This window comes from Protobothrops mucrosquamatus, unplaced genomic scaffold, assembly GCF_001527695.2.
Source record: "Protobothrops mucrosquamatus isolate PMUCROS unplaced genomic scaffold, P.Mucros_1.0 scaffold169, whole genome shotgun sequence".
In the NCBI taxonomy this organism is placed as follows: Eukaryota; Metazoa; Chordata; class Lepidosauria; order Squamata; family Viperidae; genus Protobothrops; species Protobothrops mucrosquamatus.
In genome coordinates this window covers 59,813-81,881 of record NW_015386530.1, presented here as the reverse complement: position 1 = coordinate 81,881, position 22,069 = coordinate 59,813, and the positions used below count along the sequence as shown (strand labels likewise).

General features: G+C 48.2%; 1 protein-coding gene across 1 annotated transcript in view; it reads left to right on the top strand.

Moving 5' to 3' along the window:
- The first annotated feature begins 4,407 nt into the window (after window positions 1-4,407).
- OAF (out at first homolog) overlaps window positions 4,408-22,069 on the top strand; it is a 19,822-nt gene continuing 2,160 nt past the window's right edge. Inside the window, exons 1-2 of the mRNA XM_015813558.1 lie at window positions 4,408-4,662; window positions 18,109-18,243. Of these exons, the coding sequence (XP_015669044.1) occupies window positions 4,408-4,662; window positions 18,109-18,243 (390 nt within the window). The remainder of the gene's footprint in view (window positions 4,663-18,108; window positions 18,244-22,069) is intronic.

The following is a 22,069-nucleotide window of genomic DNA, read 5'->3' as shown; positions in this document are numbered from 1 at the left end:
GAGTTGAAGTCCACGAGTCATAAAAGAGCCAAGGTTGACTACCCCTGGTCTAATCTAATGCCAAGGTTCATCTGGGAGGCGCAACAGCCCACCACTGAATCTTCATCAATCCCACTAAAAAGGGAGGGTGGAAGTTTGCCCCCCATGATTACAAAAAATAAAGACTGACTAGTGAAACAATTTGCTGGAAGAACTAAAGCTACCACTTAAATTCAGACCAGCAGACACTGGCTACTCTGTTCTCAGATTTTAGGGATGGTTCCCCCACTTCTGAAGGTTGATTCAGCACTCCGGGTGTGCCTGACTTCCGAGGACCGGTCGGCTCTTCTAAGCACTGTTCACTGGATCCTTTCATTGTTACAGTGGATCTCTCCAGTTCCAAAACTAGTGTTCGCTGTAAACACCATTTATTTATTTTATTAAGCCAATTTATAGAGCTGCCCAACTCACCCATAGGGGCCTCTGTGTGGCTTACAACATTAAAAATATATTATAATTATAATCCACTATATTAAAAAAACATTAAAAGCCTCACCCCCACCTCCCATGGCAGCAATGATTGGCCCAAAGTCACCCTGCTGGTTTTTCCACCTTAGGTTTTTGTGCCTAAGGTGGGACTAGAACTCACCATCCCCTGGTGATTGACCCAGTCACCCAGTTGGCTTTCATGCCTAAGGCAGCATTAGAACTCACCGTCTCCTGGTGATTGGCCCAAAGTCACCCAGCTGGCTTTCTTGGCTAAAGTGATACTAGAACTCGCCATCCCCTGGTGCCTTAACTAGACCAAACTGGCTAAATTCATGGATGGTGGCATTCAAAATTACCATTGCGGCCCAAAGCATCCTCTTCACAGCCCACCAACCGGTCATAAATGTGTGATGTGCAACTCTCCAGAGAGCTTCCAACTGGCTCGAATAGAGTAAAATACACTGTTTCTCTATTGCGTGTCTTCTGTATTTTAGATGACAAAAATTTTGGATGTTTTTTTGCCCTCCCTGGCAGCTATGAAAGCATCTGCCACACAATCCATCTTGGTCTCCTAGAAGCTGGAAAGACATTTGCAAGGACTGAGGAAAGAAACCCCCTCCTCTCCGGTCACAGTCAACCTCGTGGGCTGCTGCTAGTTGGATCCAGATGTTGAGCTGGGGACTCCCCCCAAACATAATACAGCAAGGAGATTCTGGGCCAGATGTTCTCCAGCACAGCAGCCGTGGGACGCCCTGTGCTATCCGTAGGTGGCCTGCTGGGAAGACCATGGGAAAAGCACTGCAGGAGAAATTCTCAAGTCTGGTTTTAATCATCCAGGCACATACTCTGCTGATAAGGTCTCCAAGGATACCATTCAGAGGGAGAAGAGAGTGGGGTGTTCGGTTGGGGGTGTCACTCACGAAGCCAGCTGAATCTAGGAAATCAGCAGGAATTCAGAGGGAAAACTTGGCATTTTCTGCTCTGGGAGAGGAGGATCAAACCTGAGTTGGCCCAGAGCACTTTTTATTAATTAGTAGACTCCAAACTCATGTTTCATTAATTTCAGTCTACATGGGGGTGGGAATAGGGATCAGATTGAGGCCAAAACCTTCCTCTCCTGGGTATTTCTTCCTTAACTTCCGCCTTCTCCAAGATGTAATTATTTTTCTGCAGGCAATGCTCACAGATCTTTTCCACTTTTAGGGAAGGTTGACATCCACCAAACCTGGTGACTCCATCAAGAAGGAGAAACTTTGCATTGTCCCCTCACCCCCTTCTAGGATGCCCCTGAGATGATTCAGACCCTCACGGTCCAGAAATATTCAAGCTACAACCGTCTTTCAATGCAGATTGATCTCAACTTCAGACTGGATCTGGTCGTCTAAGTCGGGATAGCCAAGGTTTAAGACTTGGGGACTTCAACACTGTTCACGTAGACCAAACTTGGCAACTTGAAGACTTGTGGACTTTCAGCTCCCAGAATTCCCCAGCCAGCATGGGGAATTGACCTCTCAGCTTGGCTGGCTGAGGAATTCTGGGAGCTGAAAGTCCACAAGTCTTAACATTGCCAAGTTGGGAGGGACCTTGGAGGTCTTCTAGTCCAACCCCTTGCTCAAGCCAGGAGACCCTCTGCCATTGCAGACAAGTGGCTGTCATCTCTTCTTAAAAATCTCTGATGATGAACCACCTTCAACTTCTGAAGGCAAGCAGTTCCATTGGTTAATAGTCATCATTGTCAGGAAGTTTCTCCTTAATCCTCAAGGTTGCTTCTCTCCTTGATTAGTTTCCACCCGTTGCTTCTTGTCCTTCCTTCAGATGCTTTGAAGACCCCTGGTCTAAGTGAACAGACCCTTTAAAACACAAAGCCAATTAAATCAGAGAACTTGACTCTGGGCTTATTATTTTGACAATTGTGTGCATAAGGAAACTTTGTGAGTTGGGATGCCCAAAGAAAAGCATCTGGTTGGGATCCTCCTTCTCAAAGCCGAGGGTCTCTGTACATTGACAATCTGGCCTGTGGATTGTTCTTCTCAGAACAAAGGTCCTGCTGAGATCCTGCAGTACGTGCTCTGCCACTGATCCACAGCTCTCTTGCAATTGGCTTCCAATCCCCACAAAACTTCCTTTTTGGAGAAGAAACACATTCCTAAGAAAAAGGCTTGGCTTCTCCTGTGACCTGATGGTTTTTGGGGTTCCTCCTTTTTTTAAAAAAAAAAACAAAAACAAAAAACTTCCTTGGAACAACATCAAAGATGAGCAGGAGAGGGATGGAAAATCTCAGCCCAGCACAAAAAAGTGAGATTAAGGCAGGGGTCTTCAAACTTGGCCCTTTTATGAGACTTGTGGACTTCAACTGCCAGAATTCCTCAGCCAGGCACGCTGGTTGAGGAATTCTGGGAGTTGAAGCCCGCAAGTCATAAAAGGGCCAAGTTTGAAGACCCATGGATTAAGGCCATCAGGATGGTCAAGGGCAGCAGAGCCCATCAGCCAACCAGCATCCTGCTGGTGAGGAATATTATCAAACCTTCTATCAATGCTAACCAAGCTTGAAAAGGTTTCCAAGGAATAAGGTGTTTTGGCTCCCAGGAGCCTCCCTCTTTCTGTTCTCTGCAGAAAGCAGGATTTGTCCCTCAAGCACTTCTTGGAAGCAGCCAGCCAAATCTGAAGCTGGAAGCCCCTCCTTTCTTACTCTGATGATGTTACCTAGTTGGGTAATGAAACGACTGCAAGAAAACAATCCAGCTCAGAGAGGACTCCATAAGAAACCAGCATTCCCACCAACAGGAAAAGCCACTTGTACATAAACTGAGAGCAAACCCCACTTCCTCCTAGCACTGATGATGTTACCTAGTTGGAACATGAAACACCTGCAAGAAAGCCACCAAGCTCAGAGCCCACCAAGCACCCCACAGTTCAAACCCCAGCGACAAATATTCTCTTCTGCTGGGTCTCCAGGACAGACCACCAGCTTCACAATGGAGCATCCGCCACCGTCCAGATTGTGGACAATTCTGCCAGGCTTCTCCCAGTTCAGCTGCCCCTCTTTTTCGGAGCAAAACCTCTCCCCGGTTGAAGTTTGTCAACTTCTGTTTCTTATTTGGAGCACACGTGGAGGAACAACTGGACCAGGCCCCGTTTGCTTCCGGCTACGAAGCGGGACTCTCATTTCTCGCTGAAGAAGGGAGCGGCCTCAGGAGATGGTTTAAATTACAGAAGAAAGGGCTCTCTTGTTCCTCCCTAGAAACAGGGGCGTCCACGCTCTATTCTCCCCCCTTTGCTCGCTTCCAGATTATCTGACGTTCACACGACCCTCAAGCCTTCCCCACCCTTCCCAGCCTCGCAGTGTGCGTTCGCACGACAGAGCCGCGACGCAGAGCAACCCAGCCCTCGCGCAACCCCCCCCCCCGAAACTCTAGGCAGGCTAAGCGCCACGTGGGAAGCCGGCCTCCCCTCCCCTCCCCTCCCAACTCCCCTCCCTCCTCCCCGGCGGCGAGGGCGGGTATTCTCCAGCCGGGCCCCCTCCCGTCCCCCTTCGCAGCCCCTCTCCGGCCCAGCCGGGGGGGAGGGGGGCGCCTGCCGCTTTAAGGCTGCTCCTCGCGGGTAGCGGGGCCGCGAGAGCGAAGGAAGTGACGGGGCGGCGCGGGGCCAGGCGGCGAGCGCGGCCGGGGGCGCCCCGAGAGGGGTCCGGACAGGGGTCGGCGGAGCCCCGCAGCTGCGAGCCGCCGAGGAGGCGGGTCTCCCTCCGCCGGCCGGGCGGGTCCCCAGAGCGGTCCGCCCTCCCGCCCAGCCCAGCCGGCAGACGCTCTCCTCCCCCCCCCACTCTCCCTCGCGCCGCGCAGCCAGCAAACTTCGGGAAAGTTTTTCCGCGCGGCGGCCGGAGCAGCGCCCGGGGCTGAGTCCCGTCTCTGGCCGTCCAGCCGCTTTGCGCTCCGGCCGGGGATGCCCGCTCGGGCCGGCGGGGACGGCCGGCTGCCCGCCGCGCTCCTCCGCTGGCTGCGGCTGCTGGGGCTGGGGCTGCTGCTGGGGCTGAGCGGGGCGGCGGGGGCGCCGTCGGAGCTGCGGGTGCGAGTGCGGCTCCCCGACGGGCGGGTGACGGAGGAGAGCCTGCAGGCGGACAGCGGCGCCGACTGCGTCAGCCTGGAGCTCCGCAAGAGCGACGGGACGCTCGTCACCCTGACCGCCGACTTCAAGCAGGTGCGGGGGCGCCGTCCGGGGCTGGAGGGGGGCTGGCGGGGTCCCTGGAAGGGGGAGGAGAGGAACTAGAGGGATCCCATACAAGAAGCGGGGAGCCAGAGGGAAGAAGGAGGGGGGTAATCTCCCCTCCCACCGAGCCTCCCCACTCCCACCCACCCCCGGTGCGAGGAAGCCTTTTACTCTCCCGTAAGGAAAAAAGCTGCCTTGATCAGCTCAGCTTTCATCCAGCCAAAGGGATCCGGGCGGTGTCGTTTGCTCCTGCTGCCTGTGATGATGCTCTCAACAACCCTGTGAAGTAGGCCTAGAGCTTGGTTGCAAGCACCCGGGACTGAAACGTGGTTTCTTGGGTCGACTTCACCCTTGGAACGAGAGTCCCTGGCTTTGCAACCCACCCTGGTTGATTTGACCCCATAATGCAGCTTGTGGAGAGAGTCAATGGCTGGAAAAAGAGGAATTGAAAGGCTTTTGGTCATCTGCTCGCTCATCAAATGGGAACTTCCAGACGTGGAGAGAGGGGGAGAAGTGTGGTGGGGAGGGGCTTTCCTTCAGAAAAGTGAGTTTGGCAGCAAAGACCCTGTGGAAGTTTGCAACTGTCTTTATCTTTCCACGTTGAATGCTTTTTATCCTCCCATTTTTCCCTGTTCTCGTGCTTTTTTTTCCCCCTTTCCACACCAGCCCTGTTGAGAAAATGTGTCTAGCTGACAGGGAGATCCCACCTGGGTCCTCCTCCTCCCCCAGCCTCCAGGGTTCTTCCCAAATTGCATCTTCAACTTTCAGATCTGCTCAGATCACAGCATTTTTTTCCGTGCAGTTGCGCAGGGCTCCCAGACTTCAAAAGTTTCATTTTCTTTTCCAAGCCAAAAAAAATATTTTTTTAAAAAAATCCCCCGCATTTCTCCCAAGTCTGTGTTCTCCCTGACCTGCTTAAAAGTTGGGACATCAGGCAGATTACAAGACTTGGGAATCGCCTGGAGGTATATGCCTAATTAACTTGAGTCACATGTTGTAGTAACCACAACCAGAAGCCAAGATAGCTGAGCTGGACTCTGGGAATCGGGGAAACCATAAACCACTGTTGGGCAATCGGCTGATTCAGCCCAGCCCCAAATCTGCAAGCTTCTTCTGGTTCCTTCTGTCATATTCCAGTAGTAGCTCAGGGTTGAACTGAGGAGTCTTTGGTGCTCTCTGAGCTTGTTCGTTTTCTTGTAGATGTTTCACAACCCAACTAGGTAACATCATCAGTGCTAGAAGGGGATGGAGTTTGTAGGGAGGGTGAGGAGGAGGGGGGTCCTTAGTGCTCTCTGAGCTTAATTGTTTTCTTGCAAACATTTAATGACCCAACTTGGTAACATCTTCAGTGCTGGAAGGCCTAGGAGAAACCCACTCCCTTCTAGCACTGATGATGTTAGCTAGTTGGCTCGTGAAACATCCTTCTAGCACTGATGATGTTAGCTAGTTGGGTCGTGAAACCATTTATCACCTAGTTAAGAAATGTCCTTAAAGAGAGAGGGGACTTCCACCCATCTAGCTGCAAGCACTGGAGGTCTCCCTGGAGGGGCCACATCCATGCAAAATAACACATGGCCTGGACTATGTCTTGAGAACAGAGAGAAACTCTTGAGAGAGACTTTGGGCCTCTGCTTATCAACATGGACCATTTCCCCCAACCTCTTTGGGGAGGAGTTATCTTCTCTTCGCTGAGTGTGTCTGATGAGCTGGCCAAGATCACAGGAACAGCCTTGAGAAGACACAATCTTTCCCATTCCCCAGTGAGGGAATGAGACAGTCTCTGGCTTGGAACCGCCCCTCCTTTGTAAACACGTAGATGGAAAGGCCGGAGATAGTTGCTGGGAACGAGAGATGTCCCCTCCTGCCCCCCCCCCAATCAACTCAGGGCTAGCCCAAGAGCTACTACTGGTTAGGAACACCCAACCACTGACAGTGATGGATATGAAATAATTCTTACTGCCAAGGACAGAATAAATTATAGAGCAAAAGTCACCTGGGAAAGTTCTCTAATCTTTTGAGGAAAGTCCAATTCTGCTCACTTCTTTCTCTTGGAGAAAATACCTTTGGAGGTATTGAAGATCTCTTGTGGAAATGCGACATCTGCCTTCTTTTCATGTCTAGCTTGGGAAATGGACTTCTGCAATTTATGGCATGGCTTCTTGGAATGTCATTTCTCCAATTTGGTGCCTTCTCAAGAGGTTGAAAGATGCTGAATAACAATAATAGAGTTAGAAGGGACTTTAGAAGTCTCTTAGTCCAGGCAGGAGACCCTCTACCATTTCAGGCAAGTGATTGTTCAATCTCTTCTTCAAAACCTCCAGTGATGCAGCACCCACAACTTCTAGAGGCAAGCCGTTCCACTGGTTAACTGTTCTTGTTGTCAGGAAATTTCTCCTTAGTTCTAGGTTGGTTCTCTCTCTGATAAGTTTCCATCTGTTGCTCCTTGTCCTGCCTTCAGGTGCTTTGGAGAATAGGTGGACCCCCCTCTACTCTGTGACAGCTCCTCAAATATTGGAAGACTACTCTCATGTCACCCCCTAGTCCTTTTCATTAAACTAGACATGCCTAATTTCTGCTACCGTTCTTCATATGTTTTAGCCTCTAGTCCCTATGCTGTAATGGAAGCGCTCCAAAATGTTTCCTGCCCAGCTGGATGATAGGATCTCATCCTCAGTCTTCATCCCCTGCCCCCAATTGATTGTGATCTTTGGCCACCTCAAGGCTGTCCACCCACTCTTGGTCCAGAAGTCTCTTCTAGGCTGAATGGTTTGAACGTTAGACCTAAGTGTCTGGCCTAATCCAAAATGGGTTCTCTCTCTCTCGCTCTCTCGCTCTTTTTGCACTTCTTGAATACATACAGAAGAAAATTTTTTTAAATATTGTAATTGACTGCTTTCACCATTGCCTTGTGGGGCTGCCATTAAATCAGACATGAAACATCATCCAGTTTCAGGCATTTGGAGACAACTGAGGGATTGGGTGGAAAATCCTTCGAGTTGAACTCTTCATAAGGAATCCCATGGTTGGCCTATTTTTTCCCCCTTCTCTTTTCCTTGTTCTTCAGTCTTGCATGAAAACGTTCTAAAGCAGAGGTCTTCAACCTTTTGGGCACCAGGGACCAGTTCCATGGAGAAAGGCTTTTCCATGGACCGGAGAGTGCGTGGTTGTGTGTGCTGCCTGCATCCCATGGATGGGGCTTTGCTTGTTTGTGTGGACCAGTTGGTGGCATGCCATGGCCCGGTACCAGTCCATGGACCAGGGGTTGGGGACCTCTATTCTATAGTAACTCTTTAGCACTTTAGAGTTGCTCCCTTTCCTTTTTTATGGCCTTGCCCACTGGCCACAAGTTGATTGCCACTATGGACAAACTGCCCAAGAGGACACACCCGTCAAGGAGGAAGGAGGTTCAGACACGACATTTGGGGTTCCCCGTTTCTGGACTTAACCAAGAGGTGACTTCTCTCTTTTAGAGCCAAGAACAAAGGTTCCTTGTGTGAGAAGATTGGAGGCGGATCTTGCTAAGATCTTATTAAGTAGCAAAATATGGAGAAAGTGCTATTCGGGGAGAAACTGCGTCAGGGCAACCTGTAATGTCCCCTGGCCTCTCTCCCCCTCCCCCACACTTTCTTTAGAAAGGGGGGGTCTTAAATGTCACCCCAAAGTGTTTCTCCTTTTCTTTTCTGCTACCTGCAAAGCAACTTCTAAAGTAGGAGACGGAGGGAGGGAGGGAGGGAGGGAGGGAGGGAGGGAGGGAGGGAGGAAGGAAGGAAGGAAGGAAGGAAGGAAGGAAAGGAAGGAAGGAAGGAAGGAAGGAAGGAAGGAAGGACACAATTCTTAGTGAGGCCATCTTTAGAAAAATTCATATTCCACTTGCACCTCCTGTGATGCACTATGAACACTGGAGGAGAATTTAGGTGACTGTTTGTTCATTATCACTCCATCATACCAGGGATTAATTTCTAAGAGGACAGGTACAAAGGGATGGTGAAATTAGCCCCAAAGAAGCTGGTCCCTATGGCTGCAGAGCCAATTAGGATAGTGAGTAAATCAAAAATATGAAGTCTAGCATAAATTGGTCATTGTAAGAGGAGAACCTTGCTGGTCTGTGGTGAAGACAAATCAACACCTTTTCTTACCATGTTATTAAAAGATACTGTATAAGCTGCACCTCTTACCATCCCAATGTGTTGTATTTCCATTCATTCCATCTCTAGCATGGCCACCCAAGCTAAGAATTCTGGAATTTGAAATCTAACCCATCTAGAAGACGATATTCTTGAGACAGGCAGTTGTGGATAGAAGTTCTGGTGTTCCCAGTTGCCCTAGAAAGTTGATGGACAAATCAGAGATGGAATGGGTCTTCTGAAGATCTGGTGACCACAGCGGTTCTCCAGTACTTCTACAAGGCCTTTATTCAAGCAGGAGCAAATGCCAAAAATCTTGACTTTCAGCAGAGACCAAAAAGGGAAAGGTCCTTTGGGAAGAACTAGGGAAGGTCTAGCATTTCCAGATGTTTCATATTTCCATTTCTGACCCCACCCCCACTTTGCACACACAACTCTCTTGAATTCCACAGCACTGATGCGCCAGCTTCAAAGCTCCTTTGATTTGGGTCTGACACATCCCAGGAACCGTTAGGGAAAGCAACCTGGCGCTAAGAGATACCTACAGAGACCTTGCAAGGTGATGGGAAGGCTATGGAGCAGACAGGAAAAAAGACCTTTGAAGCATAGAAGATACTCTTTCTAACATTGTTAAGGACTGAGTGCTCTTAGCCACGATTGCCATGTTGAGAATCAGCTGCCCCTTTATGAATCACGAATTACTTTAGTATTATCGCTTATCTTTTCCCCTTCCTTTCCTGGAAGAGATGATAAGAATATTTTAAAAGGCACTTTTCAAGAGAGCCACGCAGATATAGAAAATTTTCCCAGTCAAGCTGCTCTTTGAAACACAGAGAGCCGGTTGGAAAATACAGCAATCAGTTAGCAATCCTTATCTCCATCCCTAAAGCCCTGTTTATTTGCTCACTGCACGCAAGCGGAGCCCTTCCCCTCTCATCTAAGTAATGGAAAGTAATGGGAAGGAGGACTGGGTCTTAATGGAAAAGAACAAACTCCTTGCTTTTGGAAAATTCTACATCCAACTTCCAGAGTTTGAAGCAGGTTCCGGCTGGTCAGGACTGAGCTGAATTTCCTGACCTTGTGCTAGGCAGTTGTGTTGAGACGGCAACGCCTGTGATTTCCAGACAGCAATCCAGGCTGGGGTAGCCAATCCCTCGACTGGCATTTATGCACATAAAGACACAGACAAGCAGGCACCTCTCCTTGAAAAGAGTAGTAAAGGATGTCACCTAGAAAGGCGAGTCCTTGTCCTGCCTTAGGTTTGAAAGCCAGCTAGGTGACTTTGGGCCAATCGCCAGGAATCGGTGAGTTCTAGTTCCGCTTTGGGGATGTAAGCCGGCTGGGTGACTTTGGGCCAATCGCTAGGAATCGGTGAGTTCTAGTTCCGCTTTGGGGATGAAAGCCGGCTGGGTGACTTTGGGCCAATCGCCAGGAATCAGGGAGTTCTAGTTCCGCTTTGGGGATGAAAGCCAGCTGGGTGACTTTGGGCCAATCGCCAGGAATCGGTGAGTTCTAGTTCCGCTTTGGGGATGAAAGCCGGCTGGGTGACTTTGGGCTAATTGCCAGGAGACGGTGAGTTCTAGATCTGCCTTAGGTGTGAAAGGCAGCTGGGCCTCTCTCTCAGCCCCACTCATCTCACACGATTGTAGTTGTGGAAGAAGGAGAATTATATATATTCAGCTCTTTGAGTTACTTATAAAGGCAGGATTAAAATCTAATAAATAAATAACTAAAAATACATTTTCCAGCTCCATGAAATGAGGGAAGCCAGTTGATGTTAGATAGGACTCTACCCTTTTTGTGTGGGGGCTGGGGGTGGGTGGGTCCGAAGCAGGGAAAGTGAAAGAATGTCTGAAAGCATCCTGGGATTTTCGATCTCTGTTTACATTGCATTGGCTCGCAATTCTCCAGTCATCTGGAGGAGAGAGACGCGCCCCCCCCCAATACACCCCAGCTGAAGTGCCAGGAAATGCAGAAACTGTCTCTTGAGTGGTAGTTAAAATTCCAAAGCCCGGGGCCCAACTTTCCTGCATTTTTTACCCTAAGGCCTCTGCTGGATTAATCTTTGTGCAGCATGCAACAGTTTGAATCTACACATGCTGCAGATATTATCCAAGATACCTTGGATGGATGGATGGATGGATGGATGGATGGATGGATGGATGGATGGATGGATGGATGGATGGGTGGGTGGATTTAGGTTTAGGTTAGATTCAGATTCAGTACAGAAAGAGTACAATCCAAGGAAATCCATCTTCTATCTATTCTCCCTCCCTCCCTCCCTCCCTCCCTATCTATCTATCTATCTATCTATCTATCTATCTATCTATCTATCTATCTATCTATCTATCTATCTATCTATCTATCTATCTATCTATCTATCTATCTATCTATCTATCTATCTATCTATTGTCATCTCTCCATGTAAGTATTACAGGCCATTCCCTGTTTACTTGCTCTGATATCAACCAAGTTTGTACCCCCCACACACACACACAACCGCACCTCCCTCACGCCAAAGAAGTGGCCATACCAAGCCAGTTCCGTGCTTTCAAGGACTCATTTTGATGCTCCCGAATTCCTGCTCTTTCCCCCGAAAGAAGGAGGACTTCTAAACGTTCACCTAGGAGAGAATTTCCGCTGGGAGTTGTTAAGGCCAGCTCTCTGCAGGAATATCTCAGCCGCGTTAAACATTAGCGAATTTATCACGAGGCTATTAAAGTCTATGTTTCCTGTTGCCCTCTCTGCACTTTGGAAAAACGCGGCTTTTGTTATCCTGCAGCAGCTCCGTGGAGCGCTTGCATTTTAATTAAGCATATCTTTCTAAAGAGGTGGAAAAATGGAAAATCCCTTTGGAAGATGGGGTGTTCCAGTCAACCGGGAAGCCAAAATGACGTTGCTGAATGGGATTATGGTCATGTAAAACAATACCTATCAGCCATTCATTTAGTGACCATTCAAAGTTACAAGGGCACTGAGAAAAGTGACTTATGGCCAATCCTCATATTTACGACCATCCCCCAGAGTCACGGGTTCAAAATTCGGGCGCTTGACAACCAGCATGTATTTACAATGGTTGCTGCATCCCAGGGTTATATGATGGTGGTTGGGGCCCTTCCTGGCCAGCCGAGTCAATGTGGGGACGCTGGGTTCGTTTAACGACTGCACGATTCACTTAAGGACTGCCATGATTCTCTTAACAACTGCAGCAAAAAAAAAAGGTTATAAAATCGGACATGACTCCCTTAACAACCTCCTGGCTTAGCAATGGACATTCTGTCCCAGTTGTGATTGTTAAATCCAGGGCTACCTATAACATATAAGAGAATTTAGTCTGCATACTAAGTAGCCCTTCGTATGGAGTTTAGACTCCTATCCTGCCCACGCTAAATGCACTTTTATTCTTTCTCTCTGAGACCTTGAACACACCTACACACCCCTTTGCAAGCATATTCAAAATCTTTCTGACTTCATGCACCAAAATGCATGCATGCACATATACTGCTAAGTTGAAAAACCTGGAGGGCAAAAATTAGACACCGGTTTGTGCAACCTTCCACTTGTTCTCGTTCCTGACTTGCCTAAACTGCTCTCTGTGGCTGAACCTGGACTTCCAGCGGATGCAAAGTTGTGAGACTCGTGGTTCTGCAGCGTGGATGGTTGTTTTTTCCTCCTTGCGAACTGCTGGATGGCAAGGTGATCTCTCTAACTGAGTTCCAGAAACGGCCTTGCCGTTCCAGGCAACATAAACCCCTGCCAAATTTGGAAACATTAGACACTGATTCCTTTCCCCGCCTACACATTTTGTGTCCCTGAACTAGTCATCAAAGCAAAACTTCCCAATAAAACTCCCTGCAGGAAGAGCGGGCCGAACATCCCCAAAACAAGCAGTCACAGCCGCCATCAGCTGCAACATCTGTGGAGGTGCTTGATGTCACGCAGAGGCTTGGAAAATTTCACGGAAATCCCTGGGCGCTGAGTCCTTTCCTTGGCCAAGACGTTAGGCTGTGTTGAATCTTCCTTTTTGCTTTTTTCTCACCGGGATTGCAGGGAGAAAATTTAAGGGAAAGGATTGTGCTTGGAAATGCTGAAACACACACGCATGCACACAAACACACAGACCCCCGATCTAGTGAATTGCCCTAAGAAATCACGCCAGCATTTCTTTCATGGAAAGCCCGTGGTCTTTCCGGGATGGTCAATCTGATCTGCTTCCAAGATTGTGCTACAAATTGAGTTCATTTTTTTTATAACTTTCTTAGTTTAATTAGCTGACGCCAAAGCTACAAAAAAACTTGAGACGGAATGGTAAAAATAAGGAAACTCGTGAGAAATAAAGTCCCTTTAGCAGATTTTCCCTGCAGGAATGGGGTGTATACTGTATGCGTGTAAAGTTAGTAATGCTCAGCCTTTGTGAGAATGTAATTTTAAAGGGTTGGGGGGGAGAAGAAGCGCACCTTCTCTTGAGTGTCGTTGCTTAAAAATCCCCACTTTCTCAGTAAGGCAGAAAGTCTGTAAACCATCATGGAAAAGCATATCACAATTTAAAAAAACAGGAAACAGGATTCCTGGTATCACAAAAATATGTATATAGGTAGTCCTTTGCTTACGTCCACAACTGAGCCCAAAATTTCAGCCTGTACGGTACTGCAGCCTTCGGTTGTGTTTTATATCACAATAATCTCGATAACATTTATATCTAAAATAAAACACATCTCGTCATCTCATTTTTCCTGTTTGTCACATAAGGCAAAATCAGTTTCTTTCTGTTCCCAAATATATGATTTGCTGGAATTGGGTATGTCTAGTTTAACGAAGAGAAGGACGAGGGGGGACATGATAGCAGTGTCCCAATATCTCAGGGGCTGCCCCAAAGAAGAGGGGGTCAAGCTATTCTCCAAAGCTCCTGAAGGCAGGACAAGAAGCAACGGATGGAAACTAATCAAGGAGAGAAGCAACCTAGAACTAAGGAGAAACTTCCTGACAGTTAGAACAAGTAACCAGTGGAACAACCTGCCTCCAGAAGCAGTGAATGCGCCAACACTGGAAGTTTTTAAGAAGAAACTGGACAGCCATTTGTCCGAAATGGTATAGGGTTTCCTGCCTGAGCAGGGGGTTGGACTAGATGACCTCCAAGGTCCCTTCCAACTTTATCATTATTATTATTTGCAGTTGGCCTGTTCTTCTTTTTTGCTCTTCATATTCCTTTGCTTCCTCCACTCTTCCTTCTGCATTATTGTGATGCTCTTGGCCTCTTCTACATACACACACACACACACACACACACATTGCACAAGATGCTAGCAACCACCCACATGCAAAAAGTTTCTCTGCAGCCTTCCTGTTTACTCCAGGTCCAGCCCAGTTGCCTGCAGCCTATAAATCTCTCTGCACGCAGAGAAATCTGTAAATATTTAAAATTGGGTTAGCCATGTTGCAAAGCCCCCCCCACACACACTTTTGGCAGTGCAGAGAGAGAAGAATCACAGGGGGTGGGAAAGGAGGCGTGTCCTGTGGGGAAGGGAAAGGCCCATCGGCCTCCTATCCATGAGGGATCCAAAGGGACACGCTTTAGGGATCCCTGACCTTTTAAGGCAAGAATAGTTTCAGCAATCCTCAGGGACATTAGCGCTGGCTGGAGGAAGCACATTGTCTTCCCTGTCCATTCTTGGTCTTGCAAGGATTAAATTGCACCAGTTCAGTTACAAGACATTAGCAAGGGCTTTCCACGGACCCTCTGGATCTCACTTTGGGTAGAACCTTCAACAACATCTTGAACATGAGAGAGACACCAGAAATGCCAGAAACATGGGGGTTTTTCACCAATAAGTCCTCTTTGAAGGATTAGTGAGGTGCTCTTGGATCAGACGGGACCCCTGACAGCTATATAGACAATGCTAATGGTTTCATTTTCCACCAGTAATCCATAACTCTTCCAAGAAGGCTCTTACGCTCTCCTTGATGTCAGCAATTTACCTTGTCCTCTACCTCCCCTTCTGCTTCCCTCAACCTTGCTACATACCTTGGTGTTTGTAGTTGCTTTTCTAGTCCATCATCTGTCACAACCCTTGTCCAAAATAGGTCCGCGGGGGTTCTCTGGTGGTCGTAAGTGAGAACCAGTCATAAGTCACTTTCGGTGCTTTTGTAACTTGAACGGACGTTAAACAAACCGTTGTAGGTTGAGGACTGCCCGCATGAGCGTATCCATTTATCAGATGCAGAGTCTCTCTAGCTGAGCTCAACTGGTGACTTCAGGGATAGGTCCATGCATTTTCCTTAGTGGTAGTCTTCTGCAGTGTTTCTCAACGGTGACAACTTTAAGCTGCATGGACTTCAACTCCCAGAATTCCCCTGCGAGCATGGCTGGCTGGCTGGCTGGCTGGTGAATTCTGGGAGTTGAAGTCCATAAAGCTTAACGTTGTCGAAGCTGAGAAACATTAGACTATTGCCTTCTTCTGATTTTATTTTTCAACTTCCCAAACTAACTAGCAGCTGTAGGGTTTCCTGGTGACCTCCGATATGTGCAAAACAGCCACTTCGCTGAGCTTTTTAACATGAGCCCAAGTTCCAAGAAATGCTTCCATTTATTCCATTTTTTGTTGTTGTTGATTTCCTTATTTCTGGCTGCTGTGTGTGTCTATTTTTTTTTATACTTGTTTGCTTAGAAAGTGTGACTTAATAAAGGACCACTTGTCCATCAGAAATACCTACTCAGAGCAGGGTAGGGGGGGGAGAGATTGGCTGTGATTCGGTTGCATTCCCAATTGATCAATCAGCCTGGACATCTGTTATGGGGGTGGGGGGTGAGGAGAAGCAGAGAAACTTTTTTCTATATTGTACATTCACTGCACTTCATGCTTCCTGACATATGTCAGATGGAATTAGGTTGCTGCAAATTCTTTCCAGTCGAAGGAACCAAGGGGTCAGTTGGAAAAGCCGGACTTTCATTTCCAGGTTTGGGGTTAGCCCACCCCAGCTAAATAATGCCTTATTAGCAAGCTCCAAAACGTGCATTTGGATTGCAGAATTACAAAGAGGGGAGGTGCGTTTATTTGTCTGTGTGTGCATGCACCAAAGTTACAGCTTCTTGCAAAGCCTCATCTCAACTCTGAGCTGCAAATATTCTCCTTTATTGGCTGCTAGACAAGTGACGCTAAGCCAAGGACTCCTTGGAGGGTGGGGTGGAAAAGGCAGAGCTTAGCGCTGTCTGTTGAAATTTGTTTAATTGCACCCAGGCCTCCCTTGCAGTGCCGGTTTGTGGGTAGCTCTGGAGAACGTTTGCAGAAAAGATTGGCAGTCACTGAATATGATTCCTCTCCCTTCCTGGAAATACCAGAGTTATATTGAAGGCTAAGCTCCAGATTTCCACAGCAGTGTGTGCGTAACGCAACATTTCCTCCCTGCAGTCTTCCACCTACAGTGGGTGTCAGGGGCTACAGGCTCTAGCAGGAAAGTATTGTAGAAACATGACAAGGATACGTTGTCCTAGATCAGGGGTCTTCAAACGTGGCCCTTTTATGACTTGTGGACTTCAACTCCCAGAATTCCTCAGCCAGGCACGCATGCCTGGCTGAGGAATTCTGGGAGTTGAAGTCCACAAGTCATAAAAGGGCCACGTTTGAAGACCCCTGTCCTAGGTGGAGAGACTTGTGTGAAAACTTGCAAGCGTAGGACTTGATGGCCCTCCACATGGCTTTTCAGCTTAGCTCACAGGAGGAGCTTTCTGGGTCTTCGTGTGAGTGTGTGCGTGGCAGCTCTTGGCCTCCTGCGTCTTCACAAATGCAGCCTGCCAGATCTCAGCTGTGAGGCGTCCAGATGTTTCCTCTTTTGTGTGGCTCCTCGTTGCGATTCATGGGAACGGAGACAGTGACTCAGCCATGGGACACGAATGTCTGGAAGGGACGATTCATCTCCAGGAAGGGCTTAGTCAACCTTTAGGAGGGTTACTAGATTTCGAATCCGTTAGCCAAGTGCCTGGGATTCTGCAGGATTTGTGAGGGACGACAGCTGAGAAAGGACGCGTCATAACACAACGCAAGGGCATCTCACGGTGGTGTCTTGTGACATTTCAGGGAGTCCCTCGACCTACCTTGAGATTTCAAGATAGTTCTCTGCTTAAGAAGGAGCTGGAGGAAGAAAGGGGGGGGGGGGAACAGACTGGCAGTTCCAGAGACTTTGCTTCAGTTTAATTGGTGTTTTGCAATCCCGTTGGGATTTTTAATTAAAAAAATATATAATTTGGTGATTTGCATAGTATTTAATTGTGTCTTTCAGTGATGAGTGTGGAAATTCAGGAAAGGCAAAATTAGATTTAGTTTTCTTTTCTTCCATCACAGTCCCTCCCCTCCTTCCTTTCTTTCTTCCTTTCTTTCTTCCTTTCTTTCTTCCTTCCTTCCTTCCTTCCTTCTTACCTTCCTTCCTTCTTACCTTCCTACCTTCCTACCTCTTATCCATCATCCTTCCTTCCTTCCTTCCTTCCTTCCTTCCCACCTTCCTTCCTCTTATCCATCATCCATCCTTCCTTCCTTCCTTCCTCTTATCCATCATCCTTCCTTCCTTCCTTCCTTCCGACCTTCCTTCCTCTTATCCATCATCCTTCCTTCCTTCCTTCCCACCTTCCTTCCTTCCTCCTATCCATCCTTCCTTCCTTCCCACCTTCCTTCCTCTTATCCATCCTTCCTACCTACCTACCTTCCTTCCTTCCTTCCTTCCCTCACCCTTCCTTTTCTTCCTCCCAAAGATGCTTTTTCACAAGGCAACTGTTTTTCTTTGAAGATGTTTCACTTCTAATCCAAGAAGCTTCTTCAGTTTTGACTGGATGGTGGGGGAACTGAAGAAGCTTCTTGGATGAGAAGCAAAATGTCTTCAAAGAAAAACAAGAAAGTCCAGTTGCCTCGTGAAAAAGTATCTTTGGGATAACTATGACCTGGAGGACTGAGAATCTCCATAGACCTTTCCTTCCTTCCTCCCTCCCTCCCTCCCTCCCTCCCTCCCTCCTTTTCATTTAGCAGTGACTTGTCCTGGTCATCTATGAGCTACTTCCTGTCACAGGTAGACTTCTCTTTGCCAAGAAGCCCCAAAGGAAGAAGAATCATCTGCCAACGTCATCTTAGGCTCTAGTTAGCTGCCAAGGTTGGTAGTTGGGTTTCCAGGATAGGTTTGCCACCTGGTATTGTTCAATGCTGCATCGTGGTCCAAATTTCAACGCCGGCTCCACCGCCATGACGGAAAGACCTTGAGACAGGTCAAAGCGCTGGGCTTTCCTTGTCTGCCGAATCAAAGGGCTCACCGAGAAGCATTTCTTCTCTCGCAGGAGGTGAAGATATTCCGAGCCCTGATCCTTGGGGAACTGGAAAGGGGACAGAGCCAGTTCCAAGCTCTTTGCTTCATCACCAGGCTGCAGCGCAACGAGATCATCCCCAGCGAATCCATGGCCAAACTGAGACAGGTAAGCCGGAGGAAAGTTCATACGCGTCGCAGCCAGGATGAGATTTAACTTTAAGCCACAGTCTGCATCCCTTGTGATTCTTTGGAGAACTGAGTCAGTTTTCTGCAGAAGGCCAGGCGTGCCAAGAGGTCTCCAGGCCTGGCTGTTGGGGTCGTTTCCTTTTTATTTATTTTATGACAAATCAGCCTAGTTATTAATATCGGTGGTGAGAATGTGTAAGAATAGGGGCCCCCTGGTGGATCCCAGAGCAAATGCTTGACTAAAACTCTTCTTTTTAGAAAAAAAAATGTTTAAGTTGAAGTTGGATGTCCCTTTGACTGTTCTTGTAATATTTAAAATACATCCTGTGCTTCCAAAGGTAAAAAAAAAAAATTATTTGGGAAGCTGCCGCCTTCTGTGCGAAATTTCCCGGAATGATTTGCAAAGTTGCATCACCTCCCTGTCAGTGCAGGAAACGCTGCAGTGGCAAAACAGCCTCTGTAAAGAGACCCACCCTAGGAAGAGGGGGCCCTGGGGGGGCCCTTGAAAGAATCGTAGCCGTCTCGCACTTCTTCAAATGAAGGCTCACCTCCGTCCTTTCTTAAACAGATTGGCCATTCTTTCCCCTGCTTTTTCTATTTGGAAGTCCTGCAAAACGCACAGGGCAATGAAGGAACTGGTCCAAAATTCTGTACTCAAGAGAGGAGCCCCAATCCCTAGTCATCCGGTGACAGGGAAAAGAGAGGAAAATAATAATAATAATAATAATAATAATAATAATAAGAACAACAACAACAACAACAACAACAACAATAACAATAATAGAGTTGGAAGGGACCTTGGAGGTCTTATAGCAGTGATGGCGAACCTTTTAGAGACCGAGTGCCCAAAAACTACCCCCCACCCTCCCCCGAACTGCCCGCCCGCAGGGCCACCCACCACCTCCACGACCCGTCACAGAACACCCAGGCGGCCCAGCAGTGCCATGGCAGCCATGCCCTCCACCTGCGCCCCACAGCATTAACTGCGCGCAACGGGTGCAAGGGCAAAGACTTGTACCCGCTGCCCAGCTGCCATGTCCTTGGCTGCGCTACTCCACACGGGCTGCGCTCAGGGGCGACTCTCCTCTGGGGGGGCTGCTGGGGAGAGGGCTGTGAGGGGAGGCGGGTCTGGGGCAATGGCGTGCGTGCCCACAGAAAGGGCTCTGAGTGCCATCTCTGGCACCCGTGCCGTAGGTTCTCCACCACTGTCATATAGCCCACCCCCCTGCTCAAGCAGGAAATCCTATACCATTTCAGATAAATGGCTGTCCAATCTCTTCTTTAAAACCTCCAGTGTTGGAGCATTCACACCCACTGGAGGCAGGTTGTTCCACTGATTAATTGTCCACACTGTCAGGAAATTTCTCCTTGGTTCTAGGTTGCTTCAATCTAGATCAGATTGAAGAGAATNTCCTTCCTTCCTTCCTTCCTTCCGACCTTCCTTCCTCTTATCCATCATCCTTCCTTCCTTCCTTCCCATCTTCCTTCCTTCCTCTTATCCATCCTTCCTTCCTTCCTTCCTTCCTTCCTTCCCACCTTCCTTCCTCTTATCCATCCTTCCTACCTACCTACCTTCCTTCCTTCCTTCCCTCACCCTTCCTTTTCTTTCTCCCAAAGATGCTTTTTCACAAGGCAACTGTTTTTCTTTGAAGACGTTTCACTTCTAATCCAAGAAGCTTCTTCAGTTCTGACTGGATGATGGGGGAACTGAAGAAGCTTCTTGGATGAGAAGCAAAATGTCTTCAAAGAAAAACAAGAAAGTCCAGTTGCCTCGTGAAAAAGTATCTTTGGGATAACTATGACCTGGAGGACTGAGAATCTCCATAGACCTTTCCTCCCTCCCTCCCTTTCATTTAGCAGTAACTTGTCCTGGTCATTTATGAGCTACTTCCTGTCACAGGTAGACTTCTCTTTGCCGAGAAGCCCCAAAGGAAGAAGAATCATCTGCCAACGTCCTCTTAGGCTCTAGTTAGCTGCCAAGGTTGGTAGTTGGGTTTCCAGGATAGGTTTGCCACCTGGTATTCTTCAATGCTGCATCATGGTCCAAATTTCAACGCCGGCTCCACCGCCATGAGGGGAAGACCTTGAGACAGGTCAAAGCGCTGGGCTTTCCTTGTCTGCCGAATCAAAGGGCTCACCGAGAAGCATTTCTTCTCTCGCAGGAGGTGAAGATATTCCGAGCCCTGATCCTTGGGGAACTGGAAAGGGGACAGAGTCAGTTCCAAGCTCTTTGCTTCATCACCAGGCTGCAGCGCAACGAGATCATCCCCAGCGAATCCATGGCCAAACTGAGACAGGTAAGCCGGAGGAAAGTTCATACGCGTCGCAGCCAGGATGAGATTTAACTTTAAGCCACAGTCTGCATCCCTTGTGATTCTTTGGAGAACTGAGTCAGTTTTCTGCAGAAGGCCAGGCGTGCCAAGAGGTCTCCAGGCCTGGCTGTTGGGGTCGTTTCCTTTTTATTTATTTTATGACAAATCAGCCTAGTTATTAACATCGGTGGTGAGAATGTGTAAGAATAGGGGCCCCCTGGTGGATCCCAGAGCAAATGCTTGACTAAAACTCTTCTTTTTAGAAAAAAAAATGTTTAAGTTGACGTTGGATGTCCCTTTGACTGTTCTTGTAATATTTAAAATACATCCTGTGCTTCCAAAGGTAAAAAAAAAAATATCCTTTGGGAAGCTGCCGCCTTCTGTGCGAAATTTCCCGGAATGATTTGCAAAGTTGCATCACCTCCCTGTCAGTGCAGGAAACGCTGCAGTGGCAAAACAGCCTCTGTAAAGAGACCCACCCTAGGAAGAGGGGGCCCTGGGGGGGCCCTTGAAAGAATCGTAGCCGTCTCGCACTTCTTCAAATGAAGGCTCACCTCCGTCCTTTCTTAAACAGTTTGGCCATTCTTTCCCCTGCTTTTTCTATTTGGAAGTCCTGCAAAATGCACAGGGCAATGAAGGAACTGGTCCAAAATTCTGTAGTCAAGAGAGGAGCCCCAATCCCTAGTCATCCGGTGACAAGGAAAAGAGAGGATAATAATAATAATAATAATAATAATAATAATAATAATAATAATAATAATAATAATAATAATAATAATAATAATAATAATAATAATAAGAATAAGAATAATAATAATAATAATAACAACAACAACAACAACAACAACAACAACAATAACAATAATAGAGTTGGAAGGGACCGTGGAGGTCTTATAGCAGTGATGGCGAACCTTTTAGAGACCGAGTGCCCCCAAACTACCCCCCACCCTCCCCCGAACTGCCCGCCCGCAGGGCCACCCACCACCTCCACGGCCCGTCACAGAACACCCAGGCGGCCCAGCAGTGCCATGGCAGCCATGCCCTCCACCTGCGCCCCGCAGCATTAACTGCGCGCGGCGGGTGCAAGGGCAAAGACTTGTACCTGCTGCCCAGCTGCCATGTCCTTGGCTGCGCTACTCCACACGGGCTGCGCTCAGGGGCGACTCTCCTCCGGGGGGGCTGCTGGGGAGGGGGCTGTGAGGGGAGGCGGGTCTGGGGCAATGGCGTGCGTGCCCACAGAAAGGGCTCTGAGTGCCATCTCTGGCACCCGTGCCGTAGGTTCTCCACCACTGTCTTATAGCCCACCCCCCTGCTCAAGCAGGAAATCCTATACCATTTCAGATAAATGGCTGTCCAATCTCTTCTTTAAAACCTCCAGTGTTGGAGCATTCACACCCACTGGAGGCAGGTTGTTCCACTGATTAATTGTCCACACTGTCAGGAAATTTCTCCTTGGTTCTAGGTTGCTTCAATCTAGATCAGATTGAAGAGAAT